General features: G+C 39.9%; 1 protein-coding gene across 1 annotated transcript in view; it reads left to right on the top strand.

Annotated features, from left to right (window-relative positions):
* LOC134851926 (mucin-19-like) overlaps positions 1–27675 on the top strand; it is a 62937-nt gene that overhangs the window by 22391 nt on the left and 12871 nt on the right. Inside the window, exons 24-37 of the mRNA XM_063868202.1 lie at positions 775–927; positions 1240–1393; positions 5734–8906; positions 11771–11938; positions 13214–13364; positions 14231–14293; positions 14466–17317; positions 19901–20062; positions 20891–21038; positions 21378–21817; positions 22097–22244; positions 22545–23002; positions 23818–23986; positions 24512–25602. Coding sequence (XP_063724272.1) covers positions 775–927; positions 1240–1393; positions 5734–8906; positions 11771–11938; positions 13214–13364; positions 14231–14293; positions 14466–17317; positions 19901–20062; positions 20891–21038; positions 21378–21817; positions 22097–22244; positions 22545–23002; positions 23818–23986; positions 24512–25602 — 9330 coding nt within the window. The remainder of the gene's footprint in view (positions 1–774; positions 928–1239; positions 1394–5733; positions 8907–11770; positions 11939–13213; positions 13365–14230; positions 14294–14465; positions 17318–19900; positions 20063–20890; positions 21039–21377; positions 21818–22096; positions 22245–22544; positions 23003–23817; positions 23987–24511; positions 25603–27675) is intronic.

The raw sequence follows: 27675 nt of genomic DNA, 5'->3' as shown, positions 1-27675 counted from the left end.
AAAAAAATCCTGGTACGTAATCATTTGTAAACTCGAAAACGGGAAAGAGTTCTGTTCAAAGAATACCGTGTTCATAATTATTGGTAAGCTCAAAGCCGGGAAAAATTGATATTCAAAAAAGTCATTCACATAGTCATTTGTGAACTCAAAACCCGGAAAAATTATGTGTAAAAAACGTGTACATAATTAATTGTAAACTCAAAAGCGGGAAAACTTGAATTTCAAAAAAATGTCGCGTACATAATCATTTGTAAACTCGAAACTGGGAAAAATTGAAATTCAAAAAAGTTGTTCACATAGTCATTTGTTAGCTCAAAACCCGGAAAAAAATTATGTTTAAAAAATGTGTACATAATTATTGGTAAACTCAAAACCGGGAAAACTTGATTTTTAAACAAATGTCACGTCATAATCATTTGTAAGCTCAAAACCGGGAAAAAATTTATGTTCAAAAAGGTCGCGTACATAATCATTTGTAAACTCAAATCGGGAAAATTTGATATTCAAAAAATGTCGCGTAGATAATTATTTGTAAAATCAAAACCGGGGAAACTTGATATTCAAAAATTTGTCGGGTACATAATTATGTTTTAAACCTAAACAGTTTTTTTAGCGCTTGAGACGTCTGAAAACAGACATAATTTGTCTAATGAAGATCTTCCTGGGATGATTTTAGGATGATTATGTATAAAATTATTTGTCGAGTGTGAAGCAATGCTGGAAACAATTTATTATGATGATGATTAAACCGTTTTGAGTGTTTCTTGTTTGCAGGAGCCAACAGCAGTGATGGAGATAGTTCTGTCAACTCCTGGAGTGTCTAAAGACACTGAGTTGCTGATCGAAGTGATCGACGAGAGTGGAGCTTCCTCCTTCTTAGCTCCAAGTGGAAACACAGTCCGAACTGTGGCTGCTACTTCAGCCGAGGTGAGTTGTAACAAAAAACGATGTCAAACCGTCAGTCATGAAACTTTCTGTTGCAATTGCATACAATTAGTACCTTCTGTAGTTCTATTTTTTATTTGGTCATATTACACCTTGACGTTTGGTTAGGTTCGAAAGAGTTTTTTTTAATACAGTTTGGTTCTTTAAATTTATAGACCCCATACAGTGATTTTTGTAGTTGGTGTGGCGGGGGGGGGGGTATTTGCTTTTTTATTTTTTTTATTTACCGAATAAGAACCAGTAAACAAAAATCATAAAAAATGGAATACATCGTTAAGAATTTTGGGTTTTTAGGAGGCATGGTTCTCAGTGGCCGCTTCTGGATCTCCCTCTGAATTCTTGATCAAGAACGACGACGACTCTCTGGAAATTATTGTGCAGTCACTCATCCTCCATGTCAAGGGATGTTCTGAAGGAATCATTGACATCGACCTCATTGGATGTTACAGTACGTTCAACTTCAATCAAGTTCAAAGTCTTCAATTAGAAGTTCAATTAAGTTCATGTGCAAAAAAAAGAGGATGCAACTAATTGATTCTATTAATTCTGCAGTTAATACTGGTGACGATGAGCATCCGAATCAGTCGAAAAACGGTGCTTTCCAAGTTAACTAAGTTTGTTGACACGTTTCTTACAATTTTACACTTGCGAGGCAAAGTGTATTAAGACGAACTTTAGACCAACCTAACTCGCAAATAAAAGTGCTACTTTTGGTAGCATGTAAATAACGCTAGGTGCAAGTAATCAATCGGAAAGCATAAAGCCACATTATGTATAAATTATTCATTTAAAAAATTGCGAGTATATTGAGTTAGAAAATTTCTTTTTTCGGTTCATTTGATGAATTAAAAATGCATCAAATGTGTTCACTTTTTACTTATCAAATGTCCAAGCACATATGACTTTATACTGCTATCGGAGCCTACCAATTCAAAAGTGCTACCAAAAGAAACGTGACAACAAACTTAGTAACTTTTGAATTGGTAGGCTGCGATGGTTCCCCCCTTTTAACTCTAAACAACTTAACACCCTACAGTTTCACTCCCTGCTTTTTGTTGCCTTAGCAATATAACATCGCTACATTTTAAAACAATTTCTATGAATTAACACCGTTTTAATCCAAAATCAAAAGAAAACTTACTTCAAAGGGGATTTCGGTAACCATCAAAGAATTAAACGAGAGAAATTTTTGCCATTTAAAGCCAGACAAATTTGCGCAACATAATTCGCGTAAGTTTTGAATAGAAATGACCTTGCAAATGATTTCAGTGAAACGTTTCAAACCAAAATGAAATGGCCTTGCCAATATTTTCAATGATTCATTCCAAAATGAACCAAAAGCAAGCAATAGTTCAATGAACTTCAAAAGCCCGCAAATAATTAGACGTCCTTTGACTAATATGGCCTAATTTTCTAGACATTTTCAGCCGGTGTAGAAATTAAAAAAAGGTTTAACCAATGCCAAAAAACTTAAAATCATTATTTTTAGAATCATTCTCGAACTTAAACTTATGACCTGATCGCTTTGTCAGCTTTTTTGAATTGTTGGCACATAAACGCAAAGCTAAAGGGTTTGCCAGCCCGTAGTCCCAACCTAGCATCCCGAAAATAAGGGCGATTGTCCTGGGATTAAATTGCTAAGGCACGAGTCATGTTCTTGCGTTTAGTTACGTTTCCGGGAGTCTGCAAGGAAACGTCTTTTCAAAAAAAGCTGACAAAAATTTCAGTAGGATTAAAATTTGAATTTTAATAGTACGAAAGAATAAACAAAAATGAAATAAAATTTACAATAGTTTAGCACAAGCTAGATAACGCTCTGAAAAAGTACAGATCAGTTTTGTCTTCGTAAACGGACATTATGTTTTGTACTCTTTCATTTAATACTCGATACTTTTTCTTTTTTGTGAACTTATGGCCACTCGATGCATCAAAAAAGTTGAGTTTTTGTACGGAAGCGTCTTTTTGCAGGCTACCCACTACTTTCCACATATTTGGGTGGGCTCCGCTGAAATATGATTGAATCCCGAAATGCCATCCCTTGACAGCATTTGTTGTTCGAGCAATCCCCATCACGGCCGCATCTCGCTGGTTCCAAAGGGAGGGTGGGAATGAAACTTCACGGTTTGGCACCAAGCTGTTTATATAAGTAGAGCCGAAGTACAGACACAACTCGTCAATTTTCTCAATTTTCTCGGGTTCTAAGCAACTTCTGTCGCATACATTTTGATTTTCCTGAATGATCATGTCATAGGAATCGCCGATCTTTTCTTTTTCTTCAAATGCAAGGGATGGCAGCATTTTTAAAGCCAGCGCTAAGTCGTGATTCGTTTCGTAGGTCACTTTCAGACCCAATTCAATAATTTTTCTCATGTAACTCTGAGTGAGATGGATAAAACAACCCGATAAATGTGCTTCGGGGAATGTTTTTTGGAAGGACTGAAGAGCAGCTTGCTCAAAATCGAACAAAATTTTTTCAGGCCGGCAGTTGGGTGCTAAATCAATTAAAGCCTGCAAGAAGCGATTGTAGGTTTTTTCGGTTTTGTTAGAGAGGAAGGCGTAAATGAAAGCTGGCGCAATGCCAGATACACTAACATGAATTTAATAAAGCTGATAGAACATTTTTGGAGTAATTTTGAAAGTTCCATCGGCTAACCAAAAAGATGACTTCTCCAGAACTCTCACCATTTCGGGGTCGCAGCACAAAATGATTCGCTCATGATCATTTGATCCACTGTCATACCGGATAAAATTTTCAAAAATTTCAGGGATCTCGAAATTTCGCGCAACGGGGATGGGCGGCATATTTACATCTAGCTGCTTACGAGTGCGAGCAGCCGTTCGGATCAGTTTGTCTTTACTTGGGAGAGCAAACTGAGTAGCCAAATCGTTTGTAATTGGCAAAACCGCACTGGCAACTGCAACAGTCGGGGTAAATCTCTCGCTGAGGTCTTTTATATGCTTTATGACATTTCGGGCCTCCGATTTTCCCGCTGAAATGTCGTGGTTATGCTCTCCACGCGTCTCGATTAGTTCGTTATTTTCAGTAATGGCAGTTGCTCGACATTTATGTGTTTGATATTTTGAGCAAATCCAGTTTTCTGTAAAACTTATTCTTTCGCTTGAAATAAAATTCGTGGCCGGACGCTATAAGGATTGGCTTGCTTTTAGATGAAACTGTGAATTCGAAAGAAGCCTCAATCATAATGTGTTTATTGTGTTTGCGTATGTTTATCACTTGAGTAAAGTATAAAGTGACTGTCAGAATTTAATTTTTGTCAGAATTTTTACGTCAAATTGTTTTGAATTAGCACAAGCAGCTTTTTTAGTAATCATAATGGTTTAGCGAAAAGTCTAATTGAAAATAAATTACAAACTTGTAGATAAGATTCTTAAGTAAATTAGGAAGCCTCCTTTTAGCATGTATAACTAAGATAAACCAAGTTTTTCATTATGGTGCGTGTGTTAATTGCAGGATTAACTTTGGTGTGATAAGAGTTAAGATAAGGAATTCATATAGCATTAGATTTAATAGTGAAATGACTAGGTGTTAAAATGTACTGTATTAAACTGGAAAATAGGCGTTATATTGTTGTCGATTCAAATTGTTTAGTAATGAAATGACTAAGTGTTAAAAAGTACGGTGTTAAATTGTATGTCATTAAACTGTAGGACACCGGCTGCGAAAGCAGTATAAAGTCTTATGTGCCTGGACATTTGATAAGGAAAAAATTGTTTCCAACCACATAACAATCACTGAAACTTGATTTCAGAAGCTTTCTAACTCAATATATCTCGCAATTTTTTGATATGAACAATTCATACATAATGTGGCTTTATGCTTTCCGATTGATTATATACAAAGTTGTGTCTTTTTGTATTTGATGCTGCTACTTTTGCTGCATCGAATTGGCAATTTATTAGCATACGTAGCTGTGTTATTTGTGGCTAGTTTTTGGGGATTTTAAGCCTCCGTGGCTGAGTGGTTAGTGCGAGAGACTCTAATTGGCTAGATCCTATTTTTCTTATTGGCTAGTTTTTTCTACTTTTTCTACTAATTAGGCCTTTTTCTACTTTATCTTATTTCACTTGATAGAGCTGCTTTTTGGTCGTGTTCTTGCAATTTTTGCAATGGGCAACTTCGCCTGTGAGAATTAAGTAAAAAATTGGTTTTTATTGTCAAAATGAGCAGTGTTAAATTAACTAATTTCATTCAGATTCATTGATTATTGTTTAAGAGTAATTCACGTGGTGGAGACTCTTATATAGGTTTGGTGTTTTTTTTTCAGGAAAAAGTCTTAACATTTTTAAAGCGAAATAAAAATTTACCCATTGATCCAGTTTGCTCAAATTGGGTTACTTTTATCAAAAAAGCACCAATCATAAATTGTTCTTGAAATTCAAAGTGCTTCATGTGCATGTTTTTTCTTCAATTTTCGAAAAATGAAGTTTTTTTTCCAACAAAAAGTTAGTTTTTTGTGTGTCCTTGCGTTGATTACTATTTTCTAGCTGTCATTTAGCGATGTTTATTGTTTTCCGAAGAGGATATTGAATATTTGATTACATACTAAAAGTTTTTATAATTTGACTCCAGGTAAAAAAGAATTATATTTGAATGTAAAAGAGAGTGCAGGCACTAATGATCAAAAGCGTAACTTTACAATGGTTTAAATGTTTCAGAACACAAACTTGGGGTTGAAACAATTGAAATTGTTCACTACTGTGGTCAATTCCGTACTCCGTCAATTTTTCAATGCCTTAGTCTTCTTTAAAGACTGCTGGATGTTTTAGAGCCAACAACGACATACGAGCAAGAATTCACAGAGACGACTGGAGAAACTATAACTGAAGAAATGACAACAACTATCACTGCAACTATCACACCATGCGAGAATGGAACTATGGAAACATTGCCACCTCCTACAAATGATTTCACTACAAGGACTCCTAAAGCTCTAAAAACTACTCCGTCATCTGAAGCCGAAGAAGGATCAACTGCTGGATCATCTAGGCCTACAGAAGGACCGATTGAAACGGCAACATCCGGACCCACACCTGCAGGACCAACGCCTACAGGACCCGCTGGACAAACAATTACCGGACCAGCTGTTACAACACCTGCCGGACCCGCTGGACCAACACCTGCAGGACCCGCTGGACAAACACCTGCAGGACCCGCTGGACAAACATCAACCGGACCCGCTGTACCAACACCTGCAGGACCCGCTGGACCAACACCTGCCGAACCCGCTGGACCAACACCTGCAGGACCCGCTGGACAAACAACTGTCGGACCCGCTGGACCAACACCTGCCGGACCCGCTGGACCAACACCTGCAGGACCCGCTGGACAAACAACTGTCGGACCCGCTGGACCAACACCTGCCGGACCCGCTGGACCAACACCTGCGGGACCCGCTGGACAAACAACTGTCGGACACGCTGGACCAACTTCTGCCGGGCTCGCTGGACTAACACCTGTCGGACCCGCTGGACCAACACCTAGAGGACCCGCTGGACCAACACCTGCAGGACCCGCTGGACCAACACCTGCCGGACCCGCTGGACCAACACCTGCCGGTCCCGCTGGACCAACACCTGCAGGGCCCACTGGACAAACTATTGCCGGTTCCACTGCACCAACTACTGTAGGACCAGCTGGACCAACGCCTGCTGGACCATCAGCAGCCACTGCTACAGAACCCTCTGGAACAACACCTGCTGGACCATCTGAACCTAGTGCAGTAGAAACATCTGGACCCACTGCTGCAGGACCTGTTGGATCTACGGAAGTAACAGTAACTCTACCAGAAAGCACTCGGGCGACTGCCGCATCTAAAGCTGGAATAACAGGACCTACACTTGGTACTCCAGTTGGTTCCACCGAAGGAGCAGCGACTCAACCAGAAAGCACAAGAGCTGCGGGGGCTACCGTAAGTACTGGTGCCACATTTGCAACTCAACCTGAAGGCAATGGTGCAACAGCAGTTTCACTATCTGGAACTACCGGAGTAACAAGCGTTACTGAAGCAAGCGACACCGCGCCAACTGCCGCATCTGTAGCTGGAAAAACGGTGCCTACAGCTGGTTCTCCAGTTGGTTCTACGGAAGGTGCAGCTACTCAACCAGAAAACACAGGAGCTACGGGGGCTACCATAAGTTCTGGTGCCACAGTTGCAACTCAACCTGAAAGCACTAGTGCAACAGCAGTCTCGCAATCTGAAATCACAGGAGTAACCAGCGCTACTGCATCAAGCAATGCCGCGGAGACTAAAGCATCTGTAGCTAGAACCACAGGTCCTACATCTGGTACTTCAGTTGTTTCTACGGAAGGTGCAGCTACTCAACCAGAAAGCACAGGGGCTTCGGGGGCCACCATAAGTTCTGGTGCTACAGTTGCAACTCAACCTGAAAGCACTAGTGCAACAGCATTCACGCTATCTGAAACCACAGGAGTAACAAGCGTTACTGAAGCAAGCGTCACCGCGCCAACTGCCGCATCTGTAGCTGGAAAAACAGCACCTTCAGCTGGTACTCCAGTTGGTTCTACCGAAGAAGCAGCGACTCAACCAGAAAGCACAGGGGCTACGGGGGCCACCATAAGTTCTGGTGCCACAGTTGCAACTCAACCTGAAAGCACTAGTGCAACAGCGTTCACGCTATCTGAATTCACAGGAGTAACAAGCGTTACTGAAGCAAGCGTCACCGCGGAAACTGCCGCATCTGTAGCTGGAATCATAGGACCTACAACTGGTACTCCAATTGGATCTACGGAAAGAGCAGCGACTCAATCAGAAAGCGTTGGAGTTACTGAGGCTACCGTTAGTGCTGGCACCACAGTTGCAACTCAATCGGAAGGCACTGGTGCAACAGCAGTTACACTATCTGAAATAACAGAAGTAAGCGGCGCTACTGGACTAACTGTCGGACCTGCTGGAACAACAACCGTCGGACCCGCTGGACCAACACCTACAGGACCAACAACTGCTGGACCCGCGGGCGCAACTCCTGCAGGACCCGCTGGGCCAACACCTGCAGGACCCGCTGGACCAACAACTGCAGGACCCGCTGGACCAACAACTGCCGGAACCGCTGGACCAGCAACTGCAGGACCCGCTGGACCAACAACTGCCGGAACCGCTGGACCAGCAACTGCCGGACCTACTGGATCAACACCTGCAGGACCCGCTGGACCAACAACTGCCGGAATCGCTGGACCAACAACTCCCGGATCGACTGGATCAGCACCTGCTGGACCAACACTTGCAGGACCCGCTGGACCAACAACTGCCATACCCGCTGGACCAACAACTGCCGGACCCGCTGGATCAACACCCACAGGACCCGCTGGACGAACGACTGCCGGAATCGCTGGACCAACAACTGCCGGACCGACTGGATCAGCACCTGCTGCACCAACACTTGCAGGACCCGCTGGACCAACAACTGCCATACCCGCTGGAACAACAACTGCCGGACCTGCTGGATCAACACCCACAGGACCCGCTGGACCAACGACTGCTGGACCCGCTGGACCAACAACTGCCGGACCCGCTGGGCCAACAATTGCCGGACCCGCTGGACCAACAACTGCCGGACTCGCTGGATCAACACCCACAGGACTCGCTGGACCAACAACTGCTGGACCCGCTGGACCAACAACTGCCGGACCCACTGGATCAGCAACTACCGGACCCGCTGGACCAACAACTGCAGGTCCCTCTGCACCAACAACAGCCGGACCCGCTGGACCAACACCTGCAGGTCCCGCTGGACCGACAACTGCCGGTCCGACTGGACCAACAACAGCTGAGAGCGAGGGTACGACAAATGAAATTACTGAAGAGACAACGTCGGAGTCCTTGAGTGAGGGTAGTTCAACAGTAACTATGTGCGAACCAGAGATTGGATTCCTCTGCGACGAGGATATGAGCTCTGAAGAACTATCACGATACTCATACGAGGTTTGTTTCAATTGCATCGTTGTTTCTTTTTTTCCTCTGAAGAAGTTTATAGGCCAACTGTTGGAAGAAGTGTTTAGGTCAACTCTCCAACCAGAAAATTTTACCTTCAGTTTCGGTATCGGATATTGATTTTTCGCGGACAGATCCTGTTTTCTCAAAATCGAATTGTTTTGTCCAAAACAGTTTCAATTGTAAACAGTTTCTAATACTAGTTTGGGGCCTATTTTTTTAACAACTTCTCATACTTGAATTCACAATCACGAAGAGTTTTTCGCTTCCATTCATTTTTTGACATCTGTGAAGAATTGTGAAAAATTGTCCGTTTGGATTCAAGTTTAATTAAAAAATCTCTCTGTACTAACGCCATGCGCAAGCAGAGAATTAATTCGCTCGAAAGATCATTCCGAAATTTTGAAGCTAATATTTATCTCGACGGAAATTGTAATCACCAAGACTACCCGTGTCGAGCCAGATCCTTGATTTTCCAATTGGCCTTCAACCTGTGCGCTTGAAATGTTTATATGTTCCAAAAAAATTGAATTGGGGTCATGTTCCTATTTTGTTCCGACCACTTTGCGAAAGGGGAAGGAACTATGGCGTAGGTTGTGTTTTTTCAACGCGACTACCTCAAAAAAAAGCTCGTATTGGGGTCAAGCGTGGAATCATATCAAAGCTTTTTTGGCCACGGTTCAGCTGTTTTTTGTCTAATTCTTGTTATTCATTCAACAATTAGGTTTCCTTCCCACTCACTATTTAAAAAATATATATATAGCACCAAAAAATTATTTAGGTTTTTCTACTTTCTATATATTTTTGTTTAAAAAATAAAAGTAACGACAGAAATGATCTTTAAAACGTTAGATTGGGTCGAGTGATACATTTTTATAAATCTTTTTCAATGTTTTTCAGTGAAGAGCAAGCAGATCACCTTTTTTTGCTTTTTATTTTCGTGTAGAGAGAACTTTGCCATTTTTAATGTGTTTTCTTTTTTAAGATTTTGGTAGTTTTTCCAGGCTCGTTTTCAGTCCGTGTCCCAGTACGCAGAAAAAATTATGAACGATTTGCATTTCGAATTCGTTTTTTTAAGTGCTCGAAATTTTTTGTGATGCTTGCACATTAACCGGCTAAATTTTTTTTAGTTTAAAAACTTTTTATCGTGTAAACACGTCAAAAAAGCGTTAAGTTTGATCTTGCTCAAATTTATTTTTTCGAAGTTTGACTTATGGTTTGTTTTAAACTCAAATAATTTTCATTTGCTAAATAAAAGACAGCTTACGGTTTTCAATTATGCATGTGAAAATTGCGCGAAGAACTGAATGACTTTCCGGCTTTCTGGCGAAATCAGATTTTCTAACGCAATAAAAAAATGCCTTTTGACTGCCCATTTTTCTTTATTTTGGGTTAGTTTCATGAAAGAATTCCGACTCATTTTTACTTCCCACACATGTCCGTTTATTTTTCCGACTTTCGTAACAAAAGTAAAGGAATATTTGTGCTCGGGGAGGGTTTTTTCTTCAGACAAATTTCGGCGTTTTAACTAGCCATTTTTGACGGAATTTTTATATCATTCAAAAATTATTGTTGTCTTGAGCTTAAATGCGAAACCTGTAATCTTTTTTTTTAAAGTTATGGGGGGTTTAAAGAATGCCATTTTGGCCAGCTTGGGGCAATTGACGCGCGATATATTTTGCGCCATTAACGCTTAAGCCGAGATTTAATCCGTCGTAGAAATCGTTCTAAATTGGTTAAAGGAAGCTAGCTTATTTGTTAGTAGTACCGAAATCTATCACTATGTACTTTATATGGCGTGTGAGAGGATGATTTTCACAAAAGATATCAATTAAAATAATCTTTTTTTTTTACATTTAATATTTTCATGTTATTACTGCTCCATAGACCTTAAAAGGTTGTCGGAATATTCAGGGCTTCGCCCTGATACGAGCAGTTTTGTTTTTGTAGTTGTTTTTGCGTGTATTTATGGCTAAACGCGTAAAGTTACAATGCAAGGCATGAAAAGCAACTTGGTTTGCGATGCCAAATTTCATTGCATTATGACAAGATGGGATTGGAAAAGTGCCAATTATAAAATACCATTGAAATCAAAAAGCTTTAACGTGATGTTTTTTCTCTATATATTTTTTTCAAAACCAGTTCCACAAATACCTGAGATTGCTGTTTGTGCGTTTCCTGTATGCAAATTTGAGTTTGAAGCGATGGAAGGGATAGATTTTGAATAGATAGGAATTGAATAGATTTTATCCATTTTGAAGTTTTTACAACCTTCAAACGCTCATAACTTTCCAAACACTAATCACACGCAAATACTATCATTGTTCTTAGCTAAAGCCTTGAGCTTTTCTGTTGGTTTGAAAAAGTTCGTCAAAAATTATATTTTCTAGGATCTCTTTAACCCCCCCCCCTCTTTTGAGTAACGAATTGCCAGCTCTATAATGAAATAATTCAACGGTTGTAATATGTGAATTTTGTACCTTTTTCAAACGGCGCGAAACAGTTGAGTTGATGAGATCCATTTTCTATCACCAAAAATGGCCTGGAGAAAAAAAAACATTTCAAAGTTGAAGCAGAAGTTAATTAGCCTGAAATCTTCCCTGTAGCTGATATTCTCAAACTGGGAATAAAATATATCAAGGTATCTCGAAAAATTTCTTTGTTGTGTATCACATTGTAATCTTGAATTAAACACTGTCTCGTATTTGAAAGAATCAAAACCGTTTGATGCCAAATAAGCTAATGAACGCCAAAACGTCAAAAAAAAGGTATGAAAAAAGGTTCCATCTGTTTTCCTTATTTGAGCAATGAGTTTTGTACTAACTATAAGGGTTGTAACTGTTTGGTTATTTCAGGATCCACAACTAGTGATGGAGATCTCTTTGGCAGTAACTAACGTCACAGACACGACTGAATTGCTCATAACGTATTACGACGAAGAGGGAACCAAATTCTATCTCGACCGAGTCGGAAACTCTGTGTTTGAAAACATCGACGCATCTTCACCAGAAGCAGCTGCCAGCGTATGTGCACACATCATTTAATTGCCCACATTTTAATTTTTTTTTTCATTTTTACTCTTTTCTTGAAATTCTTTTCATTTTTTTAAATAAATTTTGTGACTATTATCAATATTGTGAGTGTTTGGTTAAGATTTAGTTTTCGTTTCATTTCAATTTTTTTAAGATGCCCTTACTCCAATGGTAAGAAATAATTGTTCAAGAATTGATGAAACTTGTTTTTTTATTATTATTTTCTTAAGAGTAATCAACGTAGTGACGACTTTATACAGATCTTGGTGATTTTTTCATGTTTTTTTTCAGGAAAACGTCTTTAACTGCTCCTATAACTAGAGATGTGAATTCATTCATAATAATTGCGTTTTTGAACGCTTTTAGGCAGGCGCGGATATAGGATTTGCTCGAGGGAGGGGGAGGATTTTCAAAAAAAAAATTTCGAAAATTTTGTCGACCTCTTTTTTTAATTCGACGAAATTTTTTTTTCTGAGCTCTCCTAAAGCAGTACAAAGACTCTGTTTTGGCAAAACTTTCTACGCCGCAGGCAAAATTTTGAAAAAAGAGACCTAAAAAGGCGTTTTTAGACACGTTTTGGAAAATTTTGACCAAAAAATCGCGTTCTTTCGGGGAGCGCTCCCCCCTTGAAATTAGTATACATTGGCGCCAAATGCGCCTTTAGAAAAATTTAGGGGTCCGACACCAAAATTGGATATCTCAAAATAGTACAAAGGGGGACCCTTTGGGTCGGTAGGGGGTCGAATCCTTGAGGGGGGGGGTGCGCCCCCCCCCCCCCCTAAATCCGCCTTGCTTTTAGGTGTATATGCACTTTTTGAGCTCAATTCAAATTCATCTGAAAAGTTTAGGTAAATAGCACTCTCCAAATACGAACGTGGAAGCGGCGCGAAAAAACGTGAACGACTTCTAGTTTCGAAAGTTGGATTTAATTTTTAGATTTCCCAGCGGAATAAATATTTTACCTATTAATCCAGTGTTCTCAAATAGCGCTAATTTTATCAAAAAGGTATCATACATAATTAATCTTGAAATTCAAGGTTATATATTTTTACTTTGAAATTAGAAAAAAAAATTCAAAATTAGGTCATTTTTTTTCTCTGTTTCGTTCATTACTCTTTTCCAACTGTCAGTTGGCTATGTTTTTTAAATTTTTTTGATGTTTCGTCCTCATCAGACGACCAAAAACATCTACAATTAACTAGCAGATTAGGTATTTTAATGTTCTGAAAAGTGCCCATTGAAATAAGATTGTTTCCGCCGTTTCAGCCGAAACCATGGTTCAGTATAGGAGGTGATGACGTTCCTGCTTCAATCTCATTCGCGAATGAGGAGAATACGATAGAGATCAAGACTCTCGTCATTGAGATCAAAGGATGCTCCGAGGGATTGGTGGAACTGAATTTGATCGGATGTTACAGTGAGTCGCATTTGCCTAGTTTTCCTCTATTTTTTTTGAAAGGAGAAATGGTGTTTTCAAATAGCGAAGCATGTTTTTAATTAATTTTTTTTTCGAGTTTCTTAAATTCTTTTACACTTTTCATACATATCTGTTGGCTCTGCTTCTTATTGCTCCGTAGCACCGAATGTGAGGAAGAACTTTGTGTTCTGTTTTTTTTTTCATGCAAAATCAGGTACCACAAATACTCGGAATGGGTCGAGTGATATATCATATTACAGCCCTTTCAATAGTGATTCAAACAAACGACAATAAAAAGTTTTCAAAAATTGCCCGTGTCGAGAAAAACTCAAATATTTGTAAAGTCAACTATTGTTGATCATGTTGAACTAAATAGTTTTATACTCGCTCGCATAGTTCTCGATTCACACCATCCGCTAAAAACTACACCAATTTGAAAAACAGGAAAAAAAAACTTTTTTCTATTTTTTTGTAAATTTGGTCTGAAAATTCTGAGCTACTTGCAAAGAAGCCGGCTATCCTTGAACGTAGTGAGGATACTTATATACGTCTTGTTGGTTTTCTTGTTTTTTAAGCTGTCACACTGGAACTTAATTGTTTGCTGTTTGACTTCTATTTTTCAAATTCAATTCACGTTCATTCACGCTTCCAGCTTGGCTTTCATAGAAAGAGTTACATCGCTTTCAACTCTTTCTAAAAATTATTTTTCTTTTTTTTGCGGATAAATTAACTAGATTAATTAAACAAGGGTAGGAATTGTCTTCACTTAAAGACTCTAAGGGTAGCACCAGGAATTTATGTAATGAAACTATTATTTTGATTGGGTTTCATTGTGAGATGAAGGAATGTCGTTTATTCTTTTATAGAACCTGGCACAACAGTTGCTGAAACAACTGAAGGACCTACTGAAGAAACGACCACACCTGAAGGTAAGTTGAAACCGTATTTTTTTAAGGCCATTACTGGACCACTTTTGTGACTAGTAACATCTATAGCTTAGCAGGGGTAGATTTAAAAGGGGATGCGAGGATTTGGCACCATCATCGCCAAAAGGGTATTGGTACAACGAAATCCATTTTTGGCAATTGAATTGAAATTTAGAAGAAACGACAATGACATCAACAATTACACCATGCGCTGACGAAGAAAACATGACGTCTCTTCCACCGCCTACTGTCATATATTCGTCAACATCTGCACCGCCTTCAGCAGTGTCCTCTCTGGAACCAGCTGAAGAAGTTGAGCAAACCACTACTGCCGCGCCATCGGAAAAAGAAGTACCTTCAGCAACCGCCCCTGCTGCACCCACAACGACTGGACTGGAAGGGCCAAAATCTTCCAAACCCGCTGAACCAACACCTGTAGGACCATCTGGACCACCCACTGCTACCGAACCCTCGGGAATAACAACTGCAGGACCATCTGAACCCACTGTTGCAGGACCTTCTGGACCCACTGCTGCCGGACCATCTGAACCCACTGTTGCAGGACCATCTGGACCCACTGCTGCAGGACCATCTGAACCCACTGTTGGAGGACCATCTGGATCAACTGCTGCCGGACCATCTGGACCTACTACTGAAGGGCCATCTGGTCCTACTGCTGCCGGACCTTCTGGAATAACAAATGCAGGACCATCTGGACCTACTGTTGCAGGACCATCAGGACCCACTGCTGCCGGACCTTCTGGAATAACAACTGCAGGACCATCTGGACCCACTGCTGCAGGATCATCTGAAACCACTGCTGTCGGACCATCTGGATCCACTGCTGCCGGACCATCTGAACCCACTGTTGCAGGACCATCTGGACCCACTGCTGCAGGACCACCTGAACCCACTGTTGCAGGACCATCTGGATCAACTGCTGCCGGACCATCTGAACCTACTACTGAAGGGCCATCTGGTCCTACCGCTGCCGGACCTTCTGGAATAACAACTGCAGGACCATCTAAAACCACTGCTGCCGGACCATCTGAATCCACTGCTGCCGGACCATCTGAATCCACTGCTGCCGGACCATCTGAACCCACTGTTGCAGGACCATTTGGACCCACTGCTGCTGGACCATCTGGATCCACTGCTGCAGGAACATCTGGAGCCACTGCTGTTGGACCATCTGGAATAACAACTGCAGGACCATCTGGAACCGCTACTGCAGGACCATCTGGACCCACTGCTGCAGGACCAATCGGATCTACGGAAGAAAGAGTGACTCCAAGAGAAAGCACCGGAGCAACTGCCGCATCTGTAGCTGGAATAACAGGACCTATACCTAGTACTCCAGTTGGTTCTACCGAGGGAGCAGTGACTCAAACCGAAAACACAGGAGCTACGGAGGCTACCATAAGTGCTGGCGCCACAGTTGCAACTCAACCCGAAGGCACTGGTGCAACAGCAGTTACACTATCTGAAAATACGGGAGTAACAAGCGTTACTGAAGCAAGCGTCACCGCGCCAACTGCCGCATCTGTAGCTGGAAAAACAGTACCTTCAGCTGGTACTCCAGTTGGTTCTACCGAAGAAGCATCGACTCAACCAGAAAGCACAGGAGCTACGGGGGCTACCGTAAGTGCTGGAGCCACAGTTGCAACTCAACCTGAAGGCACTGGTGCAACAGCAGTTACACTATCTGAAACCACAGGAGTAACAAGCGTTACTGAAGCAAGCGTCACCGCGCCAACTGCCGCATCTGTAGCTATAAAAACAGCACCTTCAGCTGGTACTCCAGTTAGTTCTACCGAAGAAGCAGCGACTCAACCAGAAAGTACAGGAGCTACCCGGGCTACCGTAAGTGCTGGAGCCACAGTTGCAACTCAACCTGAAGGCACTGGTGCAACAGCAGTTACACTATCTGAAAATACCGGAGTAACGGGTGCTACTGTATCCGCAGAAACATCTGCAACTACTGAAGGAATAACAGTCAAAACCGCTGCACCAGCAACTGCCGCAACCGCTGGACCAACAACTGCTGGCACCGCTGGACCAACACCTGCAGGGCCCTCTGGACCAACACCTGGCGCACCCATTGGAACAACTTCTGCCGGACCCGCTGGACCAACACCAACACCTGTCGCGCCCGCTGGACCAACACCTGCTGGACCCACTGGACCAACAACTGCGACACCCGCTGGACCAACAACTGCAGCACCCGCTGGACTAACCCCGGCAGGACCCGCTGGAACAACAACTGAAGGACCCGCTGCACCAACACCTGCAGGTCCCGCTGGACCAACCCCGGCAGGTCTCGCTGGACCAACCCCGGCAGGACCCGCTGGACCAACACCTGCTGGACCCACTGGACCAACAACTGCCACGCCCGCTGGATCAACAACTGCAGCACCCGCTGGACCAACCCCGACAGGACCAGCTGGAACAACAACTGAAGGACCCGCTGCACCAGCACCTGCAGGTTCCGCTGGACCAACCCCGGTAGGACCCGCTGGAACAACAACTGAAGGACCCGCTGCACCAACACCTGCAGGTCCCGCTGGACCAACAACTGCCCGATCCGCTGGACCAACAACTGCCCGATCCGCTGGACCAACGCCTGTTGCACCCGCTGCACCAACAACTGCCGGACCCGCTGCACCAACACCTGCTGGACCCGCTGAAATTACACCTGCCGGACCCGCTGGACCATCAACTGTTGGACTCACTGGACCAACAACTGCTGAACCAACACCTACTGGACCCGCTGGATCAACACCTGCCGGACCCGCTGGATCAACACCTGCAGGGCCCGCTGGATCAACCCCTGGAGGACCAGCTGGACCAACAACTGCTGGACCCGTTGGACCAACAACGGCTGGACCCATTGAACCAATATCTGAAAGACCCAATGAGTCCACTACTGCTGTATCTAACTTGCCAAGCACGATCTCTGCTCCAGATGTTGGCTACAGCTGTGATGCGTCAACAGCTAACAAACAGTATACGACCTACAGATACGAAGTTAGTTTATTGCTCTGAGGGTTTCTTTTTTCAGTTTTTTGGAGATGGCAATGATGAAAAAACATCATGGATTTCCATGAAATAAAGTATCCTGTTTTTTGTTTAGTGGCAATTTTTGTTTTTGGATGAGAACTTTGATTTGATATAGAAAATAAAAAGGTTATTAAGAGCCAATGAAAAAAGTGAAGATACTTAATCAGGTCTTATTGTTTTTTTTTCTGCAAAAAGCCTGAAGTTTATATTTCCAGTAAAAATTCCCAAATTTTGTTCACGCTCAGAATCATTTTTTGCGGTTTGATTGTTGATTTGAAATCATTTACTGCACGGAGTAAAGTTAAGCTCTCCAATAATAAAAAACGCAAGAAGAATGGCTCGAAGAAAGGTAAATAATTTTGCTTAAAAAATTGATTTTATTTACTAGTTTTCCTCAAATTGGGTTAGTTATTTCTAACAATGTCCAGCATCAAAAATTTTTGTTATTTAAAGAACATTTTTTTGTTAAAACAAATTGAATAAACAATTGTTTTTCTTTGATTTTTTTGAAATCATTAACAATTCTCCAGCTGTCTGTTGGCTATGTTTGGAATATTATATTTTGAAAAGTTGTATTTAAATTCTGTCTAAATGCAATTTTTTCTCAGTAATTTTTATGGGCCTTTGTGAACAATCTCCCACCTTAAAAGACCAAGTGGATAATCTCCCCCCTTAGAATTAAATGGCTATTTCAAACAGTAAAGCCTTCACGTGTTATGCGTCGGATGTGCCTTCATGGGTCGGATGTTTTTAAGGAACTTTTCCGTATACTTATTTTTTTAAATTGACTGGTACTGCTAATGCGTCATAAATTGGCTAGCGTCACTTATCAATTATGTAGACTCATAATTGGCGTGCGTCTTTTAAGAAATTTTGTAGACTCAAATTTTTGCGCAATCAGTGTTTTCTAGTAGCGTTATCGGTCATATTTTTGCTTGCGTATGCGAAGTGCAACTTCGCTTCTGTGTAAAAATTGTGTCTTAATGCTATTAATTTTTTAAGCGAATCTTTTATTGTTCCGACCATTTGAAAAATGTGGAGGAACTTTGTATTCTGGTGTTTTTTTCTTCTTTTTGTTTTCAAAACATTATCAAGTTCTAAAAACAATCATCGGAATGGGTCGAATGATATAGTATTTTACAGCCCTTTCAATCATGATTGAACGACAAAAAAGTTTTTTGAATTTTTTTCCAGTGTTGAGAAAAACCAGTTTGAAATTTTTGAGTTTTAGTCCAGTTTCGAGCAAATAAGACGATTTAGTCGAGCGACCGAGTAACGATCGTTATATTGAACTATTGGCCATTTAGGCTAAAAAACACTTAATCGTACTAAAAAAGAAAACCACTTTTGCAAGCTTCATTGAGCGCTTTCTTGGCACTAAAAATTTTCATGCAAGTTTAAAGTTTTTAGTGCAAAAAATTTGGAACATTTAGGAGATTTTTTGAATGTTTTTCATTTTTTCGCTTATTTTTTTGAAGACAATTGTAATTTTTATACCTAATTTACTAATTTTATACGCGCTTGTCTAGTTCTAGAATCACACCACGCAGAGGGAATGGCGGTAATTTGAAGATTTAAAAAAATGTTTTTTTTTTGTATTTTTTTTACGAATAAGGTCGGAACATTCTCTGCTACTTGCACAGCAACCGGCTATCATCGTTTCAAAATGTTTGTTTCAAGTTTCGACTTAACGTTGTTTTTTTAAATGAATTTTTAATTGCTTCGACCATTTGAAAGTTTTAGCTGTTTTTTTTTTGTTTTCCACGCAAAATCAGATACCACAAATAAAAACTGAAATGTGTCGAGTGATATAAAATATTGAAGCTTTTTTAGTAGTGATTTGAACGACATTCAAAAATGTTTAAAAAATTTTCTGAATGTCGAGAAGACCCGTTTTGAAGTTTTCGATTTTTGGTCTATTTTCGAGCTAATAAATTGAACGTGAAAGCTTAGAAAGCTTATTCAACCTTAAATTAAGCCGTGAAAGCTTATTTCTACTCAAGGGAAAAAAACTAAAGTTAGTTTTTGGAGTGTTTAGTGCCATTTTGAGAATCAAAAATTCAAAAACTAGAAAAAATTGTTAACAAGTTTTCAATTTTTTTTTCAAATTTTCCAACTGGCTTATTTGACTATGTCTTTAGCATTTGCCCAGTTTTTACATTTCAGTTCAGATTTTTTCACATCACATCGAAAAAAACGACACTAATTTGATTAAAAGTTTTTGTGTTTTTTTAATACTATGGTCGAACATTCTGTGTTTCTTGCACATTAACCGGCTATCCTTGCTTCTCTTTGATTTTTTTAAAATTTCGTCCCAATGCACTTATTTTTTTTAAGTGAACCTTTTTTTATGTTTTAAATGTTTTTTTTTGTGTCCAAATGTTTTTTTTCCAATTTTTCTTAAAAAAGTTATTTTGTCTAATTGAATCTTTTATTTCTTAATGTTTTCTTTTAACTTTGTTTTAATGCAGTTATTTTTTGTAAGTGAATCTTTTTGGTCTCATTGTTTTTTTAATTTGGTCTAAATGCAGCTTTTTAAATGTCTTTTAGGAGCCTGTGGCTGTGATGGAAATAGTGCTCGGCCTTTCTGAAGTGAGCGACGGCACGCAATTGATGATCAGTTTCACTGACTCGGACGGCAAAGTGTTCGTTCTGAATCCAAACAGCCCAGACTTGTCCTCATTTGAACCCAGACTTGAAGCTGATACTGCCGTAAGTGGAAGAATACCTCATGCGCGAAGGACTGGATGCGCAAAAATTTTGTCAAACAATTAGAGCTCAGTTTTCAAAATTCGAAAGAAATAAGCGATAAGTTCATCGATCAGATTTGCATAGTGTAAAAGGCGTTGATTGGTTAATAATTTTTGCGCAATCGGTCATTCGCGCATGAGAATGCCCCGCGTAAGTACAAAGCACATTCATGAGCTGCAGCAAGTTCTGAAATCTTTCTCACTACTGTCGTTTTTTCTACGTTTCTACAAAAAAATTGTTCAAAATTGATGTCACACTGCTTTGCGTATACCAAAAGTGAGACTACTGGCATCTCAAAATGATCGCTATTAATTCGCATTATCATGCTGTTTTTGTTTTGAGCAATCAAACTTCAATTATTAGTAGTTATCTTAAGAAAAATTCTAAGGTAGCAAAAATTGTATGCGACCATAACAGAACATTAACAGGGCCTTTGATGAGTCATGTTTTTGCTTGGAGTTTTTTGTTGTTATTATTCAGCTGGTAGCTGTTTTTAATGAGGATTCTTGCACGCCCCTTGTTGTATTTTTTGAACTCTTGCTGTGTTACAAGTATATGATAGTACGGTCTTAAGAAAAAGCAAGTATGAAAGATGGGTCCCGCCTTTTTTTGTGAAAATCTCCAAAACGAACGAAAACTATTGCAAACCCACTTTCAGAATAATTTGAACAACATTAATTTTTCTCTAGTGACCCATCTAGGTTTTATGGACCATCTGTCATCTATCATATTTGTACCCTTGCTTTCTCTGGCGACTTAGTTCGAGAAGTTTATATTTTTCCGATCCAGGTCCCACCTTTGTTCCCCGTGTCTGGAAGTGAGGATGTAAGCATCATGTTCTCCAACGAGGGAGCCACCATCGAAGTGTCCACTCTCACCGTCACCATCCAGGGCTGCTCCGAGGGACTAGTCGACATAGACCTGGTCGGATGCTACAGTGAGTCATCATTTTCCTCTCCTCTTTATCATCATTCTCATCATTCTCAATTATATGGAAGCTTTATTGATAATTTACTCAACAATAATAAGAGATTTGATTTGGTATAAGCTTGAATTAAACTCATAAACCAATAAGACAACTTCATTATTCCGGATATAAAATGTAAAATGTTTTGACGTCTTGGAGAGTTTATCAATTCCTTTCAGTCTACTGGAAAACTCATTGTAAAAACAGGGCAGGCCAGGGCCGAAAAATTCGAAACCCATAAAATAATATCAATTTATCTATAAGAAATAAAAGAGTCGCAAGTTTCTGGAACATGTTATTTACTTTCAGAAGAAACAACGACGACTAGTTACACCACATCCGAAATAACATCATCAGAAACTACAACAGAAAGCGGACCCTCTGAGTTCAGCTGCGAAAAGATCTCGCCAGCACCCAAAGAGGATATCGAGTTCGATCTCATGCCAGCCGACAACGATGATGACGAGGAATCCAATTCTATTTGCACCGAAGATATGTCTGACCTAACATCATTTGCAGAACTGTCTTTCACCGACTCTGCCGCAACAGCTGTCGAAGAGATTGTCATTTCTGGTCTGACTAACGTCGACGAAGATACCCTGACTGTTGTTTACGAAGATGTTGATGGTTCCTTGCAAGTCCTGGAACTGACTGTAGTTTCTTCGACGTTGGAATCGTCGCCAGGTTCTCCGAGCGTTCTCTATGTTGCAGTCCAACAAGATGCAACTCCGCTAGAAGAAGGATCAACAGTTAGTCAAACAGCAAATTATGTTACATATTTTCAGAGCAATGGGTGTTCGTAAAATTAAATAAAATTTAGTTATTTATTTGAGGTCAAGTCTACACGTGAATTAGTTACTTCAACCTTGTTGCTCTGTTCATGCAATTCCAAACAGCTATGGGTTGTAAGTTTTCTGTAGCTGAATGGCAATAAGTTTTTAAAATATAACAGCTTAATTAAAATGAGCTGATATCATCAAAGCTGATTCTCGGAGCTTGCTTATATATCATATTATGTTTTGTTCCAGCCACTGCCTACCTTTGTGGCCCCGATAAGTGAATCTGGAGACGTCCTCGTAATCCTTGGTCTTGACATCACGACATCCAAACTCTTCATAGCAGCTGACAACAAGGACTGCGGCGAACTTGACGTCTCTGTACATTTCTGCGGCAAAGGTAACTATTACGATTTATTCATTTTTCGTAATACAAAGTCTGTATCCACAATATTTCTTTGTTTATTTCAAAAATTTAGTCTCCTTTTCAGATTTTTTCAACCTGTTTGGCTTTTAGAAAAACCTGAAACGTTATGTGGTCTTCAAAATCAATCAATGCCCTCTAAAAGTAAATAAGCTGGATTTGGATATCAAATGAGATCCAATGAAGTAATTTCTGAACTATACGTTATTTAGGAGTATCAATAGATGAAACTCAGCGTGTTTTTTGTTCGAAAAGGCGTCCAATTTTTTTGTTTAGTATCAACTACGACAGCTGGTCCTACAACAACTGCGACAACTATATCCGAAGCTACGACGACATCTGAAGTTACGACTATTGAACCCGAGGAGTCAAGTTGCGAGAAGGTATTTGCATCACCAAGAGAAGAAATCGAATATGCTCTCACTCCAGCCGAAAGCGACGATGATGACGAGTCCGACACGATTTGCACAGAAGATATGTCCGATGTGACTACATTCGCCGAGTTGACATTCGCCGACTCGGTCGCAACAGGAGTCGAAGAGATTGTCATCTCTGGTCTTACAAACGTGGATGAAAGCACTCTGGCTATTGTTTATGAAGATGCAAATGGAGACAAGCGAGTGCTGCAGCTGACAGTGTTGTCGTCCATTTTGGAGGAGTCTCCGGTCGGCACTTCTGAAGTCCTGTATGTCACTGTTGAACAAGATTCATCACCGCTGACCGATGAATCACTGGTAAATTGGTTTCGAATAGATTTTTGCCTTATGTACTGCACGTTTTTTTAAATCATTTTCATGATGATTTGTTTGTTTAATCATCATTGAAATATTTCTCAAAAGCAAAACGTAAATCTGTGAATTGATAGATGTCAGTTAAAAACAAAATACTTGGACAATTTTGACGTCATTAGTTTGCGGGGAACAACCGAACGTTCATTGCTTACAGACGCATGGGTTGTTGCATCTTCTAGACAGAGTCCTGTAGCATACACAGCAGGCGCGGATCTAGGAATTTCTGAGGTCTTGCAAATCACTACAAAGACCCTAATTTGACCAAATTTTCTGCGCCGCTGGCAAATTTTTGACAAAAGGCCAAAACCGGCGTTTTGGGCACTTTTTGGAACATTTTGACCAGAAAATTGCGTTTTTTTTTTGACGCGCGCACCCCCCTCAAAATTAGTGTATATTGGCGCCAAAGGCGCCTTTGGAAAATTTTTAGGGTCCGTCACCAAAAATGGATATCTCAAAGTAGTACAAAAGGGGACCCTTTCGGTCGGCAGGGGGTCGAATCCCTGAGGGGAGATGGAAGGCGTCCGCTCCCCCCCCCCCCCCCTAAATCCGCTACTGATACACAGCAAAGTTTTTTTTTACATTTAAGACTTAAAACCAATGTAACTGATATAAAAAATCTTTTAGCAAATGGGAAATTAATTTTCTTGGGTTCCTCTAAAAATATAAAGTAAAAGTTTTTCAACGTTTTAGAGCGATTGATGTTTGAAATATTTCATGAAAAAAATTTGACGTATTAATATTCCCCATTAATGTTTTAGGCACAAGCCCTCTTTGTGGATCAGACTGGTGCCCCTATCGATACCCCAGTAACATCCGAAGTAATCCTAGCTATCAAGGGTCTCGATATCACGACGTCTAAGTTGTATGTGGGAGCTGACAACGATGACTGCGGAGAACTCTTTGTTTCTGTACATGTCTGCGGAAAGAGTGAGAAAAAGACAAATTAGCTCCAATTTTTTCCTAACATAAAAATGCCACCTATTAAAATCTCATTGATATTTTTCGGTACTTTTTCATTAGATTTAATATTTTTTCATAATTGGTTTAGTTATGGGGACGGATCCAAAGTTTTTCTCAAGGTGCAGCGGGGCTTCCAAAAAAAATCGAAAACTTCTTCGACGTTTTTTAAGGTAGGTCGACCAAGTCTACCAAAACACTATAAAGACCCTATTTTGTGCAGGCGAATTTCTTCCGTTTTGTGTCCAAAGTGCCCTGAAAAATCATTTTGGGCACATTTTTGGACGTCTTTGATCGAAAACGCCTGTTTTTGGTGCGCGCTCCCTTCTCAAAATTTGTATATAATAGCTCCCAGCAAAATTTTAGTGCTGGTTAACCAGAATAGCCGTCAAAAAAAAGTATCCATTGGGCATTTTTGGTTGGCGAGAGGGTCGAATCCCTGAAGAGAAAATATATAGACGACCGAGCTCAAAACTTAAATCATTTTTTTTCTAGAATCAACAACTACAATAGCATTGGAAACAACCTCCTTAGAAACAACATATTTGGGAACAACATCATTCAAAACAACATCATCAGGAACAACATCATCAGGAACAACTTCATCAGGAACAACGTCATCCGGAACTACATCCTTAGAAGCAACATCCTCAGAAACGACATCTTCAGGAACAACATCATCGGGAACAGCATCATCAGGAACAACTTCATCAGGAACTACATCCTCAGAAGCAACATCCTCAGAAACGACATCTTCTGGAACATCATCATCCGGAACAACATCATCAGGAACAACTTCATCAGGAACAACGTCATCCGGAACTACATCCTCAGAAGCAACATCCTCAGAAACGACATCTTCAGGAACAACATCATCGGGAACAACTTCATCAGGAACTACATTCTCAGAAGCAACATCCTCAGAAACTACATCTTCAGGAACAACATCATCGGGAACAGCATCATCAGGAACAACTTCATCAGGAACTACATCCTCAGAAGCAACATCCTCAGAAACGACATCTTCTGGAACATCATCATCCGGAACATCATCATCCGGAACAACATCATCAGGAACAACTTCATTAGGAACAACGTCATCCGGAACTACATCCTCCGGAACAACATCCTCAGAAGCAACATCCTCAGAAACGACATCTTCAGGAACAACATCATCGGGAACAACTTCATCTGGAACAACATCATCTGGAACAACATCATCTGGAACAACATCATCAGGAACAACTTCATCAGGAACAACGTCATCCGGAACTACATCCTCAGAAGCAACGTCGTCCGGAACTACAGCCTCAGAAGCAACATCCTCAGAAACGACATCTTCAGAAACAACGTCCTCAGAAACGACGTCTGCAGGAACAAAATCATCAGGCACGACTTTTTCAAGAACCACTTCCTTAGAAATCACATCAGTGACAACTTCTCTACCGGTCACCGGAAGTGAAGGCAGTACTCGTTTCACCACTGAAAGGTCATTCGCATCTACAACCTCTTCTCCTTGCAATGTCTGCGAAGTTGATATGGTCGAAGTCACGGAACAAATCTCTACCGCGCAGAACTCTTTCAAGGTTTGAGAACATTCAAAATGCTGGAAACCTCTTGTATTAGATCAAATGAATGTGAAACGGCGGTTCATTTTTTGATTTTTTGCATAGCAAGAGTTCATATTTGAAGTTAAATCATATCAGCCTTTAATTTGCTGTTTTCTTATTCATACCAGCGAGTAAAAGAACATTTTTTATTTCGACCATTAGAAATTGGAGAAATTCTTTCTTCGGATGTGTTTTTATTTTTTTCCACGCAAAATCAGGTATCTCAAATAAGCATCACAATTTTGCTTTTCTTAATGTTCTATTTTTCTATTCAGTTTTCGAGAAAAACTGGTGTAGAATATGCCTAAGTTAAAACTATTGTCGACGAATGTGCCTTAGTTCTAGTCTTTCATTAAGAACCTCTCATAGCACCACAGATAGAAAACGGCACAATTTGGAAAAAAAACAGTTTTTTGTTTCTAGTTTATATTGTAGTCGGAACATTTTGTGCTACTTGCAAAGTAACCGGCTATCCTTGTTTTTTTTGCATGCTTTTAGCGCAAAAGTGGAGACCATGAGTAATTTATGGTACTGTAGACTGCTAAATAAATCTCCCGGGTTGACCTCCATAGACCGAAAATGCTAATCATACAATTTCATAGACTTAGTCTATGGAAAAATGCTAGTCATACAAATTTCATACATTTTTGCAAAATGAGTATAATCGAATTTCAAAGGTATTTTATAGTTGTTTTGGTATCGAAATTGGTATCTCTTCATGAAAAAAAAGGAAAAAGAAAGGTATGAAAAAAATGCTAATCATACAATTTCCATATATGGAAATTGTATAATTAGCATTTTTTTTTTAAAATTTTTCGAAAAAAAAGCTTTGAACAATCAATCCAACTGCTGGCAAAACATTTAAGCGTTTTTTTGGCTGCTACAACTGAAAACTTTGATTTTTTTTTCTATTTTTGTTTTCTGAAAAAAAAACACTAGTCATACAATTTCCATATATGGAAATTGTATGACTAGCATTTTTTTGATGGCGACGACAAAATTTTTTCAAAGTAATTTTGAAATTGCCCCCAAAATTTTTTTTGTGTTTTTTTTCAATCGCAAACTGATTTTCGTATTCAAACAAACATTTTTTGAAAAAAAAAATTTTGCATGCAAAATTTAATTTTTTGTGTGTATAACGTAGTCCTGGATATACTAATATTGGATTTTTTTTCCTTTTCTCTTCATAATTTTTTTCAAAAACGCTTAAAACTCCTCTTTCTTTTGTATGACAAGTTTTTGTATGCCTGGATCAATGTCTGGTAATTTAAAAATTCTAATTTTAGAAATAATCATCTTTGAAAGTTATTGCCAAAGTTTAAAAGTTCATTACTTTCGTTATATTATTTGTGTGAGACAGAGTTAACAAATATCAGGCTGTTTCCAATGCATTTTTAATGCGAGACGGCCAAACCTTTGGTTACTACGTTTGAGTAAACAAAGTTTATGTCGTAACCGAACACAACCAAAAAATTTTGAGAAATTAAAATGTAAAAAATCAATCTTTTTCGTTTATGGAAAAATGCTAGTCATACAATTTTCATATATGAAAAAAATACTAATCATAGACCTTTCATGCAATTTTCTGTACGTATGGAATTGCATGGAAAGTGTATGACTAGCATTTTTCCATATATGGAAATTGTATGACTAGTATTTTTGGTCATCCCGGGCTAAAGCCCATTCAATTGAGATGCAAACAAGAGTTCCTGAAAGGATTCCGATTGCCGAGAAAAACTGCTTTAATTTATTATTATTTTTTAAATTTCCGTATTGATATAAAAAAGGCGAAGTTTTCGATTAATATGAATAGTGGATGAATAGCATAAGTAAAACGACTAAAATATCATCTTGTTGCATTATTGAGGCCTTAAGACACTATTGAGGAAATCTAAATTTGATTCCCCACCACCAAAAAAACGGTATTCACACATTTCGCCCCTCTTACATCTAGTGGCACATTTCGCCCCTCACACTTTTCGCCCCCCACACGTTTTGTCCCTCTTACATCTAGTGGCACATTTCGCCCCTCACACTTTTCGCCCCTCA

The sequence above is a fragment of the Symsagittifera roscoffensis genome, chromosome 7 (genome assembly GCF_963678635.1).
Source record: "Symsagittifera roscoffensis chromosome 7, txSymRosc1.1, whole genome shotgun sequence".
Taxonomy (NCBI): domain Eukaryota; kingdom Metazoa; phylum Xenacoelomorpha; order Acoela; family Convolutidae; genus Symsagittifera; species Symsagittifera roscoffensis.
The sequence above is the reverse complement of the archived record's forward strand: the minus strand, read 5'-3'. Positions and strand labels throughout refer to the sequence as shown.